At 40.2% G+C, this 15,775-nt stretch overlaps 1 protein-coding gene across 1 annotated transcript in view; it reads right to left on the reverse strand.

Moving 5' to 3' along the window:
- Nucleotides 1–15,775, reverse strand: part of RASA3 (RAS p21 protein activator 3) — a 187,907-nt gene that overhangs the window by 53,754 nt on the left and 118,378 nt on the right. Inside the window, exons 6-7 of the mRNA XM_018563032.1 lie at nt 4,537–4,617; nt 1,175–1,247 (exon numbers count right to left, since the gene is read on the reverse strand). Of these exons, the coding sequence (XP_018418534.1) occupies nt 1,175–1,247; nt 4,537–4,617 (154 nt within the window). The remainder of the gene's footprint in view (nt 1–1,174; nt 1,248–4,536; nt 4,618–15,775) is intronic.

The raw sequence follows: 15,775 nt of genomic DNA on the forward strand, positions 1-15,775 counted from the left end.
TTTATTTAATACATGAACCAAGAAGACTCCCCATAACAGTCCTTGGAAGGTTCTGGAAATGTGAGGCATGGAATCAACTAATTCAGCATATGGGTGCTTTCAAGGCTCACCTGGTAGATTCCCCTTTTTGAAAATGGAAGCAATCCTAACATAGCCATGGAAGTACACCCCTATTCAGGTCTGCTATGTAAAGTTGTTACTGGGTTGACTCTAGCCATGAAGGAAGATCCTTTCCATCGGCAGAGAATGCAAACAAGTATTGAACAGCTCTGCCCAATTTACATGTTAGCAAGAGGACCATTTTCAGGCATGGAAGAAAAGCGGCATCTTGTCCAAATCAGTCAGCCAAGTTAAAAAGTCTGCAGTGCACCTTTAGACCCCGTTCACATGTAGCGAATTATCGCGCGATTTCCACCGCGATATCGCGCATTTTTGCCACGCGATATCGCGAGAAGTCGCCGGCCAATGCTATTCAATGGAGCTGTCTTAACTCCATGTTGCGCGTCGCGGTCGCAAGTCGCTTCTACCGGACCCTTTTTTCGGCGGATTTTGCGCGATTTTGCCCTTTTTCTATGGAGCCCGACGGAGAAGGTCGCGCTACTGTCGCTGGATCGTCGCTGGAACGTCGCCCCGAAAGTCGCGCTATCCCGGCCATGTGGATCCGCTGCAAAAGGTATGTCGCTACGTGTGAATGGGGTCTTAGAGGTAAAGTGTTTTATTCCAATCTATACATTATAAAGCCTGGGTTCTCAGCAGTAGCATCTTCCAGGTATGTAGCTAAATGTAGTTAAATATCAACATATAAATTAACTGATCTTTACAAATCAGAAAAGTAGAAGAGATCCAAAAACCAGACATGCAAATAACCAACTTTCAGACATTTGTAATTAGTGTATATATTTTCTCAGCCACGCTGTTACAATACACATTGAATAAACTTTTGTATACTTAAGAATGATGTTGGGAGAAAATAAAGAGGTCTAGTTCACTGCAGGATTGTCTGTTACAAGGGGAGCCAAATAGGAAACTACCTCAGCAGTGCCTGCTGAGCAGATCTCAGCAATTTATAGTTTCATATTTCAAAAGATGACAGTTGGTAATTCACATGTGTAGGCTTCTAAACATTTGAGGCTATGGGATTTCATCTCGTCACCCCACCCACATAAATACCAACCTCAAAATAAAACACTTCATCAAATTGTGGGTTGATAGTCTTCTTCTTGACTTTAGTTTTCTTTGACTCAGTCCTAAATGACAAGAAAAACACAGGGGAAGAGAGACTGATGTCATATTATGCCAGCACATTACTAAAACTATAGCAGTAGTACATCCAAGAAGAGCAGCCCATAGCTATTAAAATATACTGTATAAAAAAGCATAAACCAGATACTGATAAACACAACACAGCATTTTAGAATGATGGTGGGAAACACTTCTAGTTACCTGAGTTTTATTTAATACATGAACCAAGAAGACTCCCCATAACAGTCCTTGGAAGGTTCTGGAAATGTGAGGCATGGAATCAACTAATTCAGCATATGGGTGCTTTCAAGGCTCACCTGGTAGATTCCCCTTTTTGAAAATGGAAGCAATCCTAACATAGCCATGGAAGTACACCCCTATTCAGGTCTGCTATGTAAAGTTGTTACTGGGTTGACTCTAGCCATGAAGGAAGATCCTTTCCATCGGCAGAGAATGCAAACAAGTATTGAACAGCTCTGCCCAGCTCACACGTAATGTTAATACTTTATAAGCATCCTGGAGGAATTCTAGTATGAACAAGGAGATTCAATGAAACAGAAAAACATCTGCCTTTAATCTGGTGAAGTAAAGACGATGATAACAGTCCCAGAATCTGCACCTTTACAAAACCAATGAGCAAAAAAAGGTCCCAGTTTATCTCTGGACAAGGTATTATATAACCAGTAAGGGGTTGCTGTCAATATATATTTTAAGATGTTACTACATTATCATTTAAACACACACAGTACAGAAAACAGTAAACCATGTTTTTACTTATCTAATTTTATATCATGTTAGATCCTTTTAATAAATAAAGGCTATAGACTTCAATGACCTAAATATAACTAAAATTCAATGATGTATTTAACATTATGATTGTTTTGGCCTCCAGACATCTGAGCATGACTTAAATCCAATGAGATTCATTTAGTTGAACATAAACATAAGGGAGAAAACTAAAGTTATCCCATGCAGTGGCGTCACAAGGGGGGTGCGGCCCGCACCCAGGTGCCACCATTGGAGGGGTGACACCAAAATGACTCACAGTCATTTTGGTGTCACCCCCCTCTGAAACGTCGGGCGCTCGGTCATGGACCGAACGCCCGACAGTATCAGGAGAGAGGAGGGGACCCGGCGGCATACCTTATCCCGCCGGGTGACTGTCCCCTCCTCTCTCTGCCGGCGTCCATCACCAAGATGGCAGCCGGCAGGTATCAGAATACTGCCGCGCGTGCGCGATGACGTCATTGCACACGCGCGTGGTGACGTCACACGCATGCGCAGTGACGTCTCGGCGGGGTGGCACTCGGTTACCGCTCCGGGTGTCACCCAGCCTCGGGACGCCGCTGATCCCATGTAAAGCTGAATTGATCAAATTTGACAACCTCATGTAGACTGAAATTAGAGGGATGAATATGGAGTTTACGTGTGTATGTCATGTGTGTCAATAACCAAATATTAATAGCACACAGCGATAGACTTCTATACCATTCAGAGGTGTTTTTGTTTTGCCATACACTTACAGTAAAGGATAGGATGCATCCATTTAAACATCTCTAATTATGGAATATGCTAACAGAAGTGATGGACATTGTATTTTCAACAGTAAAGACTTGTAGGTAATAAAAAACCTAATTAGTTGATATAAATATATTCATACATAGAGAGCTGTGCAGAGATTTCACATATCTAAAATTTCAAAATACACAACATGCCATTGTTTATATTTTCCAGGGGACTATAAGAATTGTTAGAAATTCTGAAAAGGGTACATTCCAGGCAATTAAAAAAAAATCTATTGAAATCATCTGCATTTTAACAAAACAAATGTATTATACTGAATGCTAAGCAATGCAGATGTTTGTAGTTATATAATCAATAAAATGTTATGGTGACATTTTAGAGGGTATAAGCTGCTGTTTCCCACACTGCAACATTATATAATACTTGAATACTTACATATCTTATCAGTATAATTATCAATGGCGATGGGATGCTTGGATGGGGTTGGGAACATTTAGGGCAGGGGTCCAACCCCCCAGCTGTGGTAAAACAACAAATTCCATCATGCATCTGCCTCTGGGAGTCATGCCTGTGGCTGTCAGAGTCTTGCAATGCCTCATGTGATTTGTAGTTGTACCACAGCTGGAGGGCCGGGGTCTGCCCACCCCTGATTTAGGGCTATCCTAAAGGGCCATAACAAGCTCTTCCAAACCATGTGCTTTTTATGGCACACAGATCTCTCCCAACTTGATGCGAGAAAGAAAGTGTTAAATGTGCACGCCATTTCTGTCCGTTAGGCAAGTCACATGAAAACAGCACTGGGTCCTAGATCTGCAGAAAACAGGCAGATTCAGCTAAGAACAGCAATCTCAAAACATTACACTAAATGTTACCCAAAGTAGGTGACATTTCTTGCATTAAGCACAGCTGTAGAGCCCCAGCATATCAGAGAAGCAGAAGTCCACCCACTTTGCAATATATGGTAAGTGAATAAACTGGTGTTTTCCACCAACAGAAGGTAGGAACAACAGTGCACATGTGTGCCAGTGTTCATAAAATGGAAATGCTTTAAACCCTTACAAAAACAGGAATAATAAAATGCAAGAAAACTCAAATAGAAGGAAATAAAAAGGTAATTGTAAGGGTTAGTTCACACCAGAAACTGCATCACAACTGCGTGCGTCTGCGCAGTTGCATTGCGATCTGTTTTGACGCGTTTGTGATGCGTTTTTTCCCCTGCATGTCCCTGGATGATGCCACAATCCATTCTGTTTTGGTTTTTTTTATGCAGCCCGTTGCGTTTTAATGCGTTTGCACTGAGTTTTAATGCATTTAGTGCAGTTAGATGCTGGTAAAATAGAACAAGCAGTACTTTTTCTGACTGCATCTGAACCAACTGCAATGGTGTGAATTAGGCACAAGAAAGCCCAAAAGGAAAGCATTGGGATGTATTTTGACTGAAGACAGTTAAAATAAACTGACTGCATCACAACTCCATATGGTGTGAACAGGCCCTAAGTGTTTTTTACAGCCTTAAATAGTTTTATAAAATGCATGTAAAAACAATGAGTGCTCATAAAATGGAAACGTTTTGAACCCTTACAACAACAGGAATAATAAAATGCAGGAAAACTAAAATAGAAGGAAATAAAAAGGTAATTCTAAGTGTTTTTTATAACATGAAATAGTTTTTTTTAAATAAATGTAAAAAAACAATCAGTTGGAAATGCTTGACAGAGAGAGTTATTAAAAAGTAATGTCATTATGCGCAGTATAGTGCTGCACACTTACCTTGTTGGCCCAAGTAAAGTCACAGTAGCATAAGGATCGCATTGGCCATTGACAATTGGGAGGCCGCGGCACTCTAATACTCTGTAAAATAAGCATAAGTGTGAGTGAGAGTGTGAACATGTATGATGTGAAATAATACAGACAGTGATACAGAATAGAGGTGTACTACTTTTAACATATTAGAATCTCTAAAACAATTTCTGTGCTCTTGTACAGCAGTAATCTACATATAGCATAATGAAAACTCTAAATAGATGTGGGCAGTCCTCCTACTTTAATTCTAGTACAAATAAAAACTGCCCCATATACAGTACACATTCATTATATGCCTAATTGTTTTCCAAATAATACTACTACCCAATGACTCATTATATAGACACATAGTACTAGTAGCACTACGCAATGTTGTTTATCAAAATCAAGTTGTGATTTGAGGATTATCCTCAGTGAAAGCAGCTGATCCATGGACCATAGTCAAATCATGTGTACAAAATTAAGAAAATCCTAAAATTATGATCTACAGGCATGCTTAAAGATTGGAGTTAAGAAACACTGCCACTTCAGGCACCTTGAATGTGGCATGCCACTTCCTCATAGATTTGCAAATGTACACTTCTATGATTAAAAGGTTTTCATTTATTGGCTACATGGCTTGGTGTTGGAGGTTGTTTTTGATTTGCTTTATTTGAAGACTTAGGCTGGGTTCACACCTGGACGTTTTTCAGCGCTGATCAAAGTGCTGAAAAACGCTCAGGAAGTGAAATCCAATGAATTCCTGTGGGCATGGTTCCCGCCTGGGCGTATTTCAGCGCGATTTGTCACGCTGAAAAATGCCCTATGCATGAAAAAGTACTTGAGCTTCTTTTTTGCGTGTAGGGGCCAATTGCAGCGCGTATCCATTGTTATTCCCGAGTGTGGTTCGGGTTAATAAAGTGGTAACCACCAGCCACACTCGGGAATACAGCGTAGGTCTTACCTTGTCCGCGATCCTCGAGGTTTTATCACCTCCAGCTGCTGCCGTCTTCCGGGTTCCGTCCCTTGCAAGCGTCCGCGTCGCAGGGGGGCAGAACCGGCGGGAAGTTTAAAAAGTTTAAAAAACGTCAGTGAACAAAAAAACGTGCAAAAACGTGCTGAAAAAACGAGCATAAAACGCTCGTATTTGCACCGCCCAGGTGTGAACCCAGCCTTACACAGAGTTTCCATTTTAAAAAATATATATATATAAATTCTGTTTATTGAGTTTTGCATAGAAAATAAACAATAATCACATCACACTACAAGTAGAAAGTCAATCAACAATACATATAGTGACATAATGACAATAAGTAACAACTAGCTAAGTAAAGTAAGTGAATAACCAACTAACTATCTCCGACCATGATCCTCCCACCTCAAAAGGCAAAACAGCTAGAGTTTCCATCTTCAGCTTTAGAGTAAAATGATGATGATAAACCAAATTTCAGGTACTTCATCTCAGTTTATCATGCTGGCTCCCAAACATATGTTTTCATTTGGGAAACATTTTCCATGTGGAAATGGCTAATGTAAAGGTATACCATTCTAATTTTTCTCTTCGTCTCAAAAACAATGACAGCCAAATGTGTAACTTTAAATGGCCACTTTATATTCAATAAGAACCAGAGGATGTCTTTCAATAAGAACCAGAGAGAACTTTCCTGTAAGGAGCTACCGAAACACAAAGCTGGTTTCTGTCTGGACACAGATAAAGAGGTTTGCAAATGCATAATCAGTGAGCTGCGTAGAGTGCTATTTTAGTGAGCTGCGTAGAGTGTTAGGAGACCAATATTTGGGAAATTAGATAAGAAAACCACAAAGGGCTTTTGCTGATGCACAAATATGAGTGAAGCATCACAAAAAATGTTCATGTCTACCTCTGCACAGCTCCGTTACTAAAGTACAGCTACGCTCCTCAGCACATCTGACATGTCAAAAGTGCCAAACTCTGTGTACCCCCAGCCTTCCCAAAAGGTCCAACTGCTTTTTATCACGTAACATAGAAGCACCCATGGTGACAGCTGTCCCATCACAATGCACATAGTCTACATAAATGATATAATGGAAGACAACGGACCTCTTTATATTTCAGGTCTACTGTAACTGCCTCTGTTGTTTTACCTGTAATGTAAACTTCTTAACCTTTTAAACCTTTAACATTAAAACTCATGGCTTACCTAAAAGCAGAGCAAATACCACATTATTTAATATTTAGAATACCATCTTCTGTGCATCCATTTGATACGAGTCTTACTTTGATTGACATCCCTGTTTTCTGGGCTGTCCCTTCCCCTCTGTCCTATGAGAAAGCCCTTAGTGACCACTAAAGCAATCTCACTTAATAGAGAAAGATCAAGGAATTCCAGCCTTAAGTAACAAAGTGACACCAGGGAAGGCCATGTTTTCTGGCTAATAAGGTGATAACAGGCACACAGTGTTGTCTTCTCTTAAGAGGGACCTTTACTTTTAAAAGTTTAGAATGGTTGTCAGGTTAGCTTTAAAGCTGGCCATAAACTGGTTGGCTGCCGATTTGGCTCTGTTGGCACCCTCCATTCGACAAAAGTCGATTTTTCAAATTGACTTTTCATGGGGGAGCTGGGGCAAAAAATCTTGGCCGAACAGGGACTGCAACCAATCAGCTGAATCAGCTTTTTGGGTAGTCTGACAACGACACACCTACCCAATAGCGTGGTTTTGGGGCATTCCCCCATTCAGGCTAACAGCTGTTAGCCTGGATGGGGTAATCAAGAGTTCTTTCTTGTTCAGCCCCCTGAGCGGAGTAAGAAAAAGAATAACAGTATATAGCCAGCTTACAGTAGAACTGAAGCCAAAACATTTTTTTTAGTTTTGAATAGGGTAAGGGTATAGTCCGTTATAACCCGTTAGCTTTTTTTTTTTTACCATTTGTGTCCCATTGGGAAGATTTCCTTTCACTTTTTGTCTGATAGCCACAACAGGAAATGAGAGGAAATCCCTCTAAAGAAAGGGAAATCCCTGGTGGTCAGCGGGGTCACCAGAAATAGTGGCTTCATTGAGGATTTCCCATCTATTCCTGTTCTGATTATAACCCAGAATTTGGTATTTGTTTTCACTTTCAGTAATAACATTCACCAGGACAAATAGAGGGGTGTATCTCCCTAATGGGGACACAGACAACAATATAAAGCTGATGGCTGTTCTTTTTTTTAAGTTTTGGATAGAGTGGAGCAGAATTAGAAGTTTTGGATTCAGTTGCACTTTAAGAAGCTCTAATTAGATGGGAAAGTCAAAGCTCACAAATACCCCACCAAGACATAAATCATAGATTTCTGCAATTCAACAAACAAGCAGTCTTTTGCCTCACTCAGTAATAGTGCCTTAGGAATACAAACTTGCCCGATTACTTATAAACAGGTTGAGCATGATATGGTCCTCCCAATAAATCATATAAAGGTTTATGCTCAATCATTTACATTTTAGTGTCCCAAGGCTTTATAATCTTAAAAATATGTATAAAAATCGGTCACCATAATCCGAAAGATTCTGAACCAAGAAAAAAAAAAACTTTACATATTATCCACGTTAAAGCAGATCTACAGGCTTTTCAACAGTTAACCTTTTCAGTGGGGCCACCCCTGAACTGCAAGGGTCAACTGCTCATTTTGGTCTAGGAAACAGAATGAAGAAGATACACTCACTTGATCCTCAAACCTGCGGAGGTGACCGCTCACCTCCCTCCCCCTCCACTCAGACTGTGGAAAGTCCCTCGACATCTTCACGTCTAATACAGGTGAATGCAACTTGCATAGATGTAATAAGATCAGCAAGGGCTTAGGCACACCAGATTAGCAGCAAGGTGGGATCAGGTAAAGTATATTTTCTTTGTTTGCATCCCTAGTCTAAAACGAGCAGTTAACCCTTGCAGTGGGGCTACCGCACTCCAAGGGTTAACTGCTCGTTTTGGTCTTGGGATAATGTGTGGAAATCCTGGAGTTGCTCTTTAAGATAATGTAAATCCATGTGAAAAATACAACAACAAAAAAAAGTTCTAAATGGAGTATATTCAAGACATATGGTGATCACATGGAAGATTTGTTTTGGCTATTAGCAGTGGGAAAAGCGCCTGAGAAAATTTCCCGTCATGCTTCAGAAGGCTGACTTGACAATTATATACCAGGATAGGAATGAACAAAGGATTCTGTGACTGGAGGGAAATTAAAGATGCCATCTTGTGACCACACCAAGTACTTTCCTTTAGTACCCAAAGAAGCTTCCCCTTTTTTTTGTGCTAAGCTTTGAAGTAAAACTAAAACAGATTCTTTTTTTTTGATCTGTGAACTTTGCATTTCTTCTGCTGAGTCGAGTAAACACATTTCTAAGTTTAATTATTTTTTAGAGGTATGAGGAAAAACTAATCAGACTTTTGTCCCACATTATAGAATTGCGGGATGCTCTTCACAGGCAACTGCCCCTCTGCGGGAAACTAAACAGGAATTTACCATCCCCGAAAGTGACATCAGTGCATGATATCACTTAATGGCCAACTCCAGGCTCAGTCATTTATTAGCCAGTTATTCCCATATGTCATATAAATAACTAAAATGACGACTTCTCTGCTAGATTTACCTTACTCATTACACTGATATTATTTCCAGGCTTCTGACATCATCTATCACTTCCTCGATGATGTCAAGGACTCTATGTGTGAGCAGGGCGATAAGTGTAAAGAAATAAGAAAAAGATGCCAAGTTTGTCATGCCACACTCAGTGAACTTCCAGAGCCCTGTAGTGCACATCAGCACTATGTCACATAATTGCACCATTCAACTCTTTTCACAGTGCAGATCTTCAAAACTCCAGCAATATATAAAAGACACTTATTAATGTAGCTCGGTTTTTATTAATATATCCTCAAATGTATTTTTTAATAGAACCAATAAGTTGTATTGCAGTGTAAGGAGCATGCTGATAAGTGAGTAGAGCAGAGTTAAAGAGAGAGGGGTTCAACAGGGTGCTACTTTGCCTTTTACTGTCCAGTCACATACTGAGGGAGGGACAAGACCTCTGTTACTTAAAGTGTATGTAAACCATACATCTATTTTTAGTATGTTTGGCATTGTGTCTCACTGTATACAGCAAATCATGTTTTGTGAATCTGTCGCAAAGTTTCTTCCATTAAAAGCCAGCAGGATTTCCAGGAACTTCCTGTTGCAGGCTGACAACACAAAGCCACTGCCTTGCCATAAGAGCCAGCATAGTCAGCCTGCCATATGCACTCCTTCAGCTGACCGTTGGGTCTGGCTATCTGAAAACCTGATAAGCAGCCCAATGGCCATCTAAAGAAGCCCACACTGCAGGCTGACAATGCTGTTTTTAAGTGTAGTCAGCCTGAAACAGGAAGTGCTGCAACTGGCAGGATCTTCAGGTAAGGAAAAACATTTCAAGAGATATTTTCTAAAAAAAACTGTTTGCCTGGAGTTCAGCTTTTAATATAATAAACATAAACATTTTTTTTTGGGAGCAGAAAAATTTAAAAGGAGTCTGGGGATCCTGCATATACTTTTACATAAGAAACTAGAGTTGAGCTTTAAGATTATGCACACTTTTAAAGCTGAGCTCCAGACAAACAGTTAAAGCAGAACTCCGGGAAAAATTATTCTTAACCCTTGCAGTGGGGCTACTCCTGCACTGCAAGGGTTAAGTGCTCGTTTTTCTCTAGGTTCAAAAATAACAAAGTTATACTTACCCGAACCTCAGAGCTGGCTTGTTCTTAGACTGGTCCCTTCCACCTTGCTCCCCCACCGCTCCAGCGGTCTAAGGTCCCATAAATCATCACGTTCTACACACTGAGTATAGGATGTGAGGATGCTGAGGGACATACCATCACTGCAGCAAGAGGAGGAGACAGGCGGAAGGAACCGGTCTAAGAGCCAGCCAGCTCGGAAAATCAGGTCATTATAACTTTGTTATTTGTTAAACTAGACAAAAACGATCGTATAACAGAAAGGTACCACTTTTTTTAACATTTTGTTGAGACAAACACTTCAAATACATAAACTCGTTTACCAGAAATGGGGACAGTTATTATGTTCAGCCTACCGCATGATCTACTGCAGACCTGTAACTTAATCTGCAGCCAGCTTGTGATTGACCAGTGAATGAGAAAGCGCTCACTGATTACATTGTCACTCTGCTCTCTCCTCTTGGGACCACATTTAAACTGTTGATTTGACTAGACTGCACAAAGCAGAGCTGCTCCCCTTCGATCTCAGTTTACAGCGGACGTAAGCCTCTCTGTATTTTGTCGTGTTTTTGTCACAGCATACTTGCACATTAGGGCACACTTACCTTACAAGTGTGCCCTTCTCCAGTGCTGTCGGATCAATCTATGGTCCTCAGCTCTGTCCCTTGACCCGCCATCTCTGCCGCCGACACGTCCAGGTTCTTGTAAGTCCTCTTCAGACTTCAGACTCCTCTTGAGTGGCCAATGAAGATGAAACTCCTGTGCATCTGCACAGGCGTTACATCCTCTCCGGCACCCAACCCATTTGCACAGGCTTTACATACTCTCCAACACCCAGCCCATTCATGGCATCTTATAGATGTTGTGAATGGGCTGAGTGTGTACACTGCAGAGTGAATAATGTAGGCAGGAAATTTAAAAAAATGCAGTGGAGAGAGGAAGTTTTTTTTTGGCATGTCTCTTCTGCCAAAAAACCCAACCTCCCAGCAATTTTTTATTTTTTCGCTTTACTTCCCCTTTACATGCTACTGTGCAGAGGATTACAGGAAACTGATAATCAGGACATTTAAATATGGAATTCAGATTTAAATGTCTAAATGCAAAAAATAAACTGTAGGAATTGCAACATAATATCTTTAATGCCACAACTAGCCATTGAAGTGGTAAACGTATGCTACAAGTTCCCACCGAACATTATTTACTTTATAAAAAGAATCACTTGGAGGACTATTACCTAATCCGCAGAGCTGCTGTAGCTTCTGCATATAAGCCAAATGTACCTGATTCCTTAAACAATAGTTGAGTAGCCTTTAGGCCAAGCAACTTCATATTTTCGGAGTCATATACTGTAAGTAAGATGGGGTAAAAAAGCAACTGCGGAAACCCCCATAACAGAGAATCAGCCTACCATAAGGAAGAATTTACAGTCAAGGATAACACCTATTGTTAGGTGTCTAAGATGGTGCTGCAAACCTAGTTCCAGGTTATGTCCACAACAGATAAGAAAACATTACACGTAAAATATTTCGGGTGTTCCAAAGAACACAGGTTTAAAATAAACAGATGCATCAAACACTGAATTAAGGGACACGTTGTTCTAAAAAAAACATGGGGGCTGCAAGCTCGTCTTCTGAACATTGTAATTTCATTGGTCATGCGGATCCATATGTTAAGTCATTGACATGGAATATGTACTTAGATCAGAAGTTTCAACATCACTCTGACTTCACTGGCTGTGTGCTTGCTCTGTTCCATGATTCAGAAATTACTAAAGCCGTGCAACCAACAATTTCTAAATGAGGTCAGCGATAGCAGCCCCCACATTTCTTTAGTACAGGCTTTCTGTAATTAAAAATAATGAATGAATATGTATAAGAAGCACATTAGCACTGAATGGTAAGCAATAATCAGATAATCAAATCTGCGACTTGCATGTAAATTAAATATAGAACCAAAAACAAAATTAAAATGTAATCCGTGAATGAGCACACTGCCTGAACACTCACGCGCTGCTGTATATGGTAACAAATAGTGAGAAGTCATGACCAATGACTCATGCATGCTCATTCCACGTCACCTCTCATTCAGCAACCTTACCCTATTAAAACTGAGGCTGGGGCTGTCATTAAGCCCCTCAGGAGAAATCAGGGGATGTGTAGGATTTGCACTAACAGAATAAGCGAATTTAAATCCACAGTACAGGAAGCAGCAGGTACCTTTCATCAACAGGGCAATCTGTGTATGACTCACCAGTCTACGCAAACTCTGCTTCATGCAAACACAGTTTTAATAGAAATGAGAACAAAAATGAAAAAATAACTAGAAACTTAAATCTATTCTGTACTCACTTACGTTAATTGTTGTCGTATACCTTGCATCATAAGACTGCTACTTTGGCTGTTTGGTTATTCTTATTCTCTAATATAAGAAACACACCAACTTTCACTGACGGATTATGGTTTAAAGTAATTTCTTCACCTTGTTTTTCTGATTGTATACAGGATGTAAAATTCTGGACATAGGAGATGTCAAACGATACTTGTAGAGAAGCACAAGGCAATGATAATAATAATAATAATAATATTGTTATTACTATAATGATGACTAGTAAATCTAGTTATTCAAGTTACCACACATGACATGAGGCCATCCCCTGTGACAGGAGGAAAAAGGTCCTTTGCTGCAGGAGCTGTGCCAATGTGGAATACTCTTCCATGGGAACTGACGTTTGCAAATACATTGGCTGGTCTCAGTTAAGGTTTTCCTAAATGTAGGAAATGTCTTTATGAAGATGCATAGTAGAAAACTGATCCAGAGAGTCTCATCTAAAAGGAAATTTTGCTTTTCTCTAGAGCAGGGGTGCCCACAATTTTGTGTGCTAAGATCTACTTTTCAAATGACGAGCTACATGAGATCTACCAACGAAAAAAAAAACCTTGCTCTTTCTCCTGGCTGTCTCTCCTCTCTCTCCTGGCTGTCTCTCCTCACGCTCTCTCCCCTGTCTGTCTCTCCCCACTCTCTCTCCTGGCTCACCTTGCTGTATTTTGCAAACAGTGTAGTGCAACAGGCTGTGTAAACTAATATTCTTTGATCTAATACATAGCACTGCAACCACCAGTATCCACCAGAAAGGTGTCAGGGAGCTTGGCTCAGCAGACTCAGGCTAATAGGTAATCATGTGTGCACAGCTGAATAAATATACCAAAATAGAATAAAGGGGTCACCATTCACACCCTTCAGGATCTACCAGCATCGGCTTTGAGAGCTACTGGTAGACCACTATCTATCTAATGGGTACCCCTGCTCTAAAATATCTAGGGGTTTCGAGAATGTAAGTAGTTTTTAGTTTTCATTTTATTGGTTGAACTTTTGGAGTTTGCATTATCCCCATCTCCCCTTGAACACTTATTGTAACGTGCAGGACAAACCTAACCAATCTTAAACCTTATATAAATGCTTCCATGCTAAGAAGACCAAACTGTTTACCTCTCAACGTAAATAGCTTCAATGTATCCCTGATCTGGCGGAAGATGGATGGGAATAGGTTGTAGATACAGTACTTGGTTCATGGATGTTATTAGCACAGAGAGCACAAGTGCACACAATTTAAGTTTGTTCATCAGTTACACTTTACATCGGCTAAATTGTACTGTATGGGCCTTGGACCTCATAGTCACTGCCCTAGATCTGGCGACTCCCCAGCTAATATGGTGCATATGTTCTGGTCTTGTCCCCAAAATTATGTGCAATTGAACTTCCATGCTGTAAAAACCCCAAAGATTTGTCTTTTGGACATCCTTGATGATTTTGTCCTTTGAATTCATGCTCACACTATCTTTACATTGATCTATTTCCAAGTTAGGAAGGCCAGTTTACTTAACTGGAAAAATGATCATCCTCCTACATTGCAGTAGGTATTTAGCCAAATAAATTTGGAACTTTCTAAATGTAAAATTATATACACGTTCCGGTCTGCCCCAACAACTTTTATAAAATTTGGTAGCCATAGTGTGATTCCTCCACAGCTACCTGCCTTCTGCTGGACTCTTGTAGGTCTTTTTATGGGTAACTGTAGATTTCAACCTACTTGTCATCCATGATCTATGCTGTACCTTGTATTATTTAGAAGAGAAGAGAGCAACGGTATGAATGTTGCGTCTGTGGACCTACTTGTGTAGTTTATGGTTGTTATTGGTGTCCCTCCTTGGCCGTTTAACATGCTTTCAATGGGGTAAGCTAGATTTTACAAGCCAAAAAGGATGAGGAGAAGAAGGGTCAAGGAACAGGTGGAACAATGGGCTATGGGAAAGCCTTGCCTACAGTATTTGTTATAAGAATTTTAATAACTATTTATGAAGTGAAAAGCTAGCTGTAGCTGACCCTCACAGTGTGGTGCCCTGTGTGACCTCTAAGGCTGGCTATGAAAATAACATATACCTGCATAATAATAATATAATCTTAATGCACTTTTGGAAATATAACAAACCTTCTAGTAAGAACATACACACATTGAGTATGGTCACCATGCCTCTAATAGTCAATATAATAAATAGAGGCCGTGTGTGGCCAAGACTGGAGCCTTCGTTAATTCCTAACACTGAGTACAAGGACTGTCAATTTAATCAAAGGTATCCATCATATCATTGACTGGGGATTACATTCATGGATTGTCATTTTTTATTGGCAGAGGAGCAGCATTTGCTTCTGCAGCTACAACAGAGGGTGTGGGCCATGGCCAGCTCTCTCCAGAAATAACACGAACTTTATCCCTTAGAACAGGCACTAGCCTCCCTAGACAACCAATTTCACGGTGTAATTACCATAAGTCCTTTCTGTAAGCAGCTGAAATCTGCAGATGGGTGGAGAAATGTGATATATTACACTTGTCTGCTGGCTCCGTTTTATGCAGTCATTTGTAAGCAATATATTGTAGCAAGTGTCCAACAATGGCCTTCTATCATCTAGGCAGCAAGCAGCCTGTTCACACTCTTCAGGCAAGGACACTCTTTGTCCTAAATAGTCACTGTAGAGTGCTGATTATACGTGATAGAAACACTGTGACAATGGTTCCTGCAACATAACATACCAGTCTTACCACTGATAATAATATGGTTAACGACTGCTTTTACCTTAACACATTTTATTATGTTTTACATTCATAAAACAAGTATTTGTGCTGGATCTTAAGATCTTTGTCCTTCCTGAGGGTGGTGGTACCTTATACACATAAAAAAAGCAAACACTGTAAATTGACAGACCTTAGTAATATGCTATGTCAAATAAAAAGACAAGTGGCATTTTTCCCTGTTCAGTAGCTCAACCACCATTCCAGAAAAAAATACTAAAACTTTGGAATCATATCTACATCATGCATATAAAGCCTTTTTGCAGAAAAAAAAAAACTTCCCTTGCAGTGGGGCTGCCCCTGCACTGCAACAGTTAAATGCTCATTTAGGTCTAGGGTACCTGCGTAAAGGACTTTTACTTGCCTTATTACTGGCT

This window comes from Nanorana parkeri, unplaced genomic scaffold (assembly GCF_000935625.1).
Source record: "Nanorana parkeri isolate BGI_ZX_2015 unplaced genomic scaffold, ASM93562v1 scaffold21, whole genome shotgun sequence".
NCBI classification, from domain to species: Eukaryota; Metazoa; Chordata; class Amphibia; order Anura; family Dicroglossidae; genus Nanorana; species Nanorana parkeri.